Below are 4,373 nucleotides of genomic sequence, written 5' to 3' on the forward strand. Positions count from 1 at the left end.
TCTTGTCCTGTCTATACTTTTGTGTATATATATATATATATATATATATATATATATATATATATATATATATATATATATATATATACATATACAGACCCTTTCCAAAAAATTTGAATATCATGGAAAAGTTTATTTATTTCCATAATTCCATTCAAAACGTTAAACTTCCATATATTATAGATTCAGGGCCCACAACTTAAACAATTTCAAGTATTTAGTTGTTTATTTGTACATAATTTGGGCTTCCAGCTCATAAAACCCACGAAAACAGGATTTCAAAAAATTAGAATACTGTGAAGAAATCACCATAAGAAGGACTGGACTGTTGGCCAGTGGTCCAAGGTCCTCCTTTCCGATGAAAGTAAAGTGTGCCTTTCATTCGGGAATCGAGGTCCAAGGGCTTGGAGGAAGACGGGTGAGGAACAGAACCCAAGCTGCTTGAGGTCCAGTGTGAAATCTCCACAGTCAGTCATGATTTGGGGTGCAATGTCCAGTGCAGGTGTTGGTGAACTCTGCTTTCTTAAATCCAAGGTCACCGCATCAGTCTAGCAGAAAGTTTTAGAGGACTTCATGATTCCTTCTGCTGAGGATCTGTATGGAGATGCAGGTTTCATCTTCCAGCAGGACCTGGCCCCTGCCCATACCGCCAGAATCACCAAAACCTGGTTTGATGCCCATGCTATCACAGTGCTTGACTGGCCAGCCAACTCTGTGGGACCTAAACCCCATTGAGAATCTATGGGGTATGATCAAGAGGAAAATGAGGGGCACCAGACCCAAAAACAAAGAAGAGCTGACTGCAAGCATCAAGTCTGGGCTTCCATAACTCCCAGGCAATGCCACAGGCTGACTGCCTCAATGCCACGGCGCATCGAGGCAGTGATTAAGGCAAAGGATTCCCTACCAAGTATTGAAGATTGACGATCGTTTTGAAAGTACCACGTTGATGTGATCCTAATTTCTAAGTAAATGGTGATTTCTTCACAGTATTCTAATTTTTGAAATCCTGTTTTCGTGGGTTTTATGAGCTGGAAGCCCAAATTATGTACAAATAAACAACTAAATACTTGAAATTGTTCAAGTTGTGGGCCCTGAATCTATAATCTATGGAAGTTTAACGTTTTGAATGGAATTATGGAAATAAATAAACTTTTCCATGATATTCAAATTTTTTGGAAAGGGTCTGTGTGTATATATATATATATATATATATATATATATATATATATATATATATATATATAGAGAGAGAGAGAGAGAGCACTTTTCTGCTCTTTTTGCACTTCTGGTTGGACGAAAACTGCATTTCGTTGTCATTGTACTTGTACTCTGCACAATGACAATAAAGTTGAATCTAATCAAATCTAGTTTTACTTGAGTAGATTTGTATGCCGGTAATTTGATTTGTACTTAAGTAAAAGTTTATTAAAGTAATCATACTTTTACTTAAGTAGAATATTTTTGTACTCTTCCCACCTCTCATTCTACATCCTTTTTCTCGTGTTGTGTGTCAGTTTTGCTGTGAAGTACTGCAGCTGTAGTACTGTGTAGTACTGTAGCTGTAGTACCGCCCTCCGCCGCTGGGGGGGGGGGCAGCACCAACAACCGTCGCTGGTTCCAACCCCAACATTTGAACCGGAAGTTGTTTCTTCTTCTCCGGAAGCTTCTTTCGCTTCAACACAACAACAACAAGCAGGATGGCGGCGACGGACGGAGACAGAAACGCTGAAACCGGCCAACTGGAGTTGTATCCTTTAATCTAACCCGCTGCTAGTTCACCCGGAGTCCTGTCTGTGTGTTTTAAAGTCTGAGATACGGCGCGATAGCAGTCAACCGTTAGCCTAAATGCTACATGCTGCTTTAAAGTTCCTGTCTGAAAGCTCGGACTGAACCATTAATCTGAACAGTCTATGGTGTAAACTCGGACTGAACCATTAATCCCAGAAAACGACCTCCATTAGTGAACTGTTACTGTGGTTCATTGTGGACGGTAACGTTGTTATTTTGGGGACTGAGCCTCTAGATGACTCTCTTCACCCTAAAAGGAGGTTTTTAATGTAATGTATGTCTCGTGTTTTGGGCGTTTTTGACCGAACTATAAAAATATAAAAACAAAAATGTATCTAAATAGTTCCTGATTCATTTAATAGTCAATAAATAATCAATTCACAGTTTATGGTCTGTGTGTGTGTGTGTGTGTGTGTGTGTGTGTGTGTGTGTGTGTGTGTGTGTGTGTGTGTTTCTGTTTCTGTGTGTGTGTGTGTGTGTCTGTCTCTGTCTCTGCATGTGTGTGTGTGTCTGTCTCTGTGTGTGTCTCTGTGTGTGTGTGTGTCTGTCTGTGTGTGGGTCTCTGTCTGTGTGTGTGGGTGTCTGTCTGTGTGTGTGTCTCTGTCTCTCTGTGTGTGTGTCTGTCTGTCTGTCTGTGTGTGTGTGTGTGTGTGTGTGTGTGTGTGTGTGTGTGTGTGTGTCTCTGTCTCTGTCTGTGTGTGTGTGTGTGTGGGTCTCTGTCTGTGTTGTGTGTGTGTGTGGGGGTCTCTGTGTGTGTGTGTGTGTGTGTGTGTGTGTGTGTGTGTGTGTGTGTGTGTCTCTGTCTCTGTGTGTGTGTATATATATATATATGTGTGTGTGTGTATATATATATATATATATATATATATATATACAGTATATATATATATATATATATAACTCAGTGACTCCGGTGGTCTTCCTTGACCCTCCTGCAGCTCCCTGGAGGTTCCCTTCCCGTCGGTGCGCGAGGCCACGGTGGCGCTGCGCTCTCTGGCGCCGGACGGCGAGCCGAGGAGAGGCGGCATCAGCAAACAGCTGGCGGTGACCGGCAGCACGCTGTCTGTGTGAGGAACACACCGTCAGACCTCTTCAGCCTTTACCCCACGCTCACACTGTTCCTGGTCTCGCAGAGCCAGACCTTCCTCCACAGCGCTGCGGAGGAAGGTCTGGCCAGTCCACACAGCATCCCTGGATGGGAGAAAAACATGCTCTGGTTTATTGGCATTTCTTTAAACCAATCACAATCGTCTTGGGGCGGGGCTAAGTGATACAGACTATGAACGCTGTAGTCTAATGCCAATAAACCAGAGCAGGTTTTTCTCCCATCCAGGAATGTTGTGGACTACCCAGACCTTCCTCCGCAGCTCTGTGGAGGAAGGTCTGGCTATGTGAGACAACTGTGTTAAAGGATGCACAATACATTTTGTTTTTTATCGCCATCGTGATATCAACCGTCGCAATTTTTTTTGCCAGTTGAAAGAGAATATCATCAGAAAACTGCAATGTAAAATGTAGCTGTCGTTAGTCTTTTTACTTCCGCCTTTTCGATTTAAATCAGTGTTCAGTTAGTTCAATAAACTAAAGTTGGAAATGATTTCCTTTTCATTAGTTTTAAATCCAACAAGCAGTTTGTTGTATTTTAGCAGAATACTGAGAACACTTTAATATCTGTGTATTTATCACAGGTAATATGGTTATGGCGATATCTCCGTCACATTGCGTTGTGATCTCTGTCGTTGTGCGTGTGCTGCAGGAGGTGGAGCGCCGACGAGGCTCGGATCCTCCGAGTGTCCGTGAGCTCGTTTCTGGACCACCTGGCGCTGGTCGCGGAGACCATGGAGATGTTCGGCCCGCCGGTTGCCCAGTGACGCCCGCCTGCACACACATTCGGGACAATGTCCCACCCTCTCGTCCTCCTCTGGAGGCTCCAATCTGGGGACACTGGACAAGGAAAACTGGCTCCCACTGTGAGGATTGAAGAGAAGGGCAAGTCTGAGCAACGGGCAGCTGGTACCGTGTGACGATGCCGTTGCCGCCTTGTTTTTCAGACCCTAGTTTGAAAAGATTTGATGTGAATATTTGCTGGACTCAATTTTCTGGACTCAAGGTCTGTTGGCATTTAAGGTCCCAAATGGAAATGGTATTATAGGCCCTTAAAGTCATGGAACAGTGTGTGTGGGGACCCAGAACGTTTGAATGTGTCTTAATATTTTTGGTCCATCGTCAGACAAAGTGAACAAACATCTGAATAAACCAAATAAACAGATTGCTGTTTAGTTTTTCGTACGATAATTCACATTTTGGAGTCAAGTTCCGCTGGACCAGTTGTGTTTGTGTTTAACCCTCCCATTGTCCTCGGGTCGAATTGAAATAAACTTTCTATATCAGAACTATGACAAAAGAACGTTGGAAAAGGTGACAAATGTTGGAAAAAGTGACAAAAACGCAGGGGAAAAAAAAAAAAAAAAAATCAACAAAAACATTTATTTCTTTTTAACGCTAAAAAAGTGAACGGAATTTTTTATTTTTTTTTATTGGAAAAAGTCACAAAAAGAATTGGAAAAAGTGACCATCAAAAA

At 42.5% G+C, this 4,373-nt stretch overlaps 1 protein-coding gene across 1 annotated transcript; it reads left to right on the forward strand.

The window, feature by feature from the left end:
- Positions 1-1,544: 1,544 nt before the first annotated feature.
- lage3 (L antigen family member 3) lies at positions 1,545-4,070 on the forward strand. Its single transcript, XM_028602050.1, has 3 exons — positions 1,545-1,750; positions 2,730-2,858; positions 3,548-4,070. The coding sequence occupies exons 1-3, from the start codon at positions 1,701-1,703 to the stop codon at positions 3,660-3,662; spliced, it is 294 nt and encodes a 97-aa protein (XP_028457851.1). The 5' UTR covers positions 1,545-1,700; the 3' UTR covers positions 3,663-4,070.
- The last annotated feature ends 303 nt before the right edge of the window (positions 4,071-4,373 follow it).

Source organism: Perca flavescens, chromosome 16 (genome assembly GCF_004354835.1).
Source record: "Perca flavescens isolate YP-PL-M2 chromosome 16, PFLA_1.0, whole genome shotgun sequence".
Lineage (NCBI taxonomy): Eukaryota > Metazoa > Chordata > Actinopteri > Perciformes > Percidae > Perca > Perca flavescens.

Bases quoted from the DNA above. Each gene is read 5' to 3' on its own strand.
- lage3 (XM_028602050.1), top strand. From the start codon at position 1,701: ATGGCGGCGACGGACGGAGACAGAAACGCTGAAACCGGCCAACTGGAG. The intron at 1,751-2,729 runs GTATCCTTTAAT...ACCCTCCTGCAG, and splicing joins GAAACCGGCCAACTGGAGTT to CTCCCTGGAGGTTCCCTTCC. The intron at 2,859-3,547 runs GTGAGGAACACA...CGTGTGCTGCAG, and splicing joins ACCGGCAGCACGCTGTCTGT to GAGGTGGAGCGCCGACGAGG.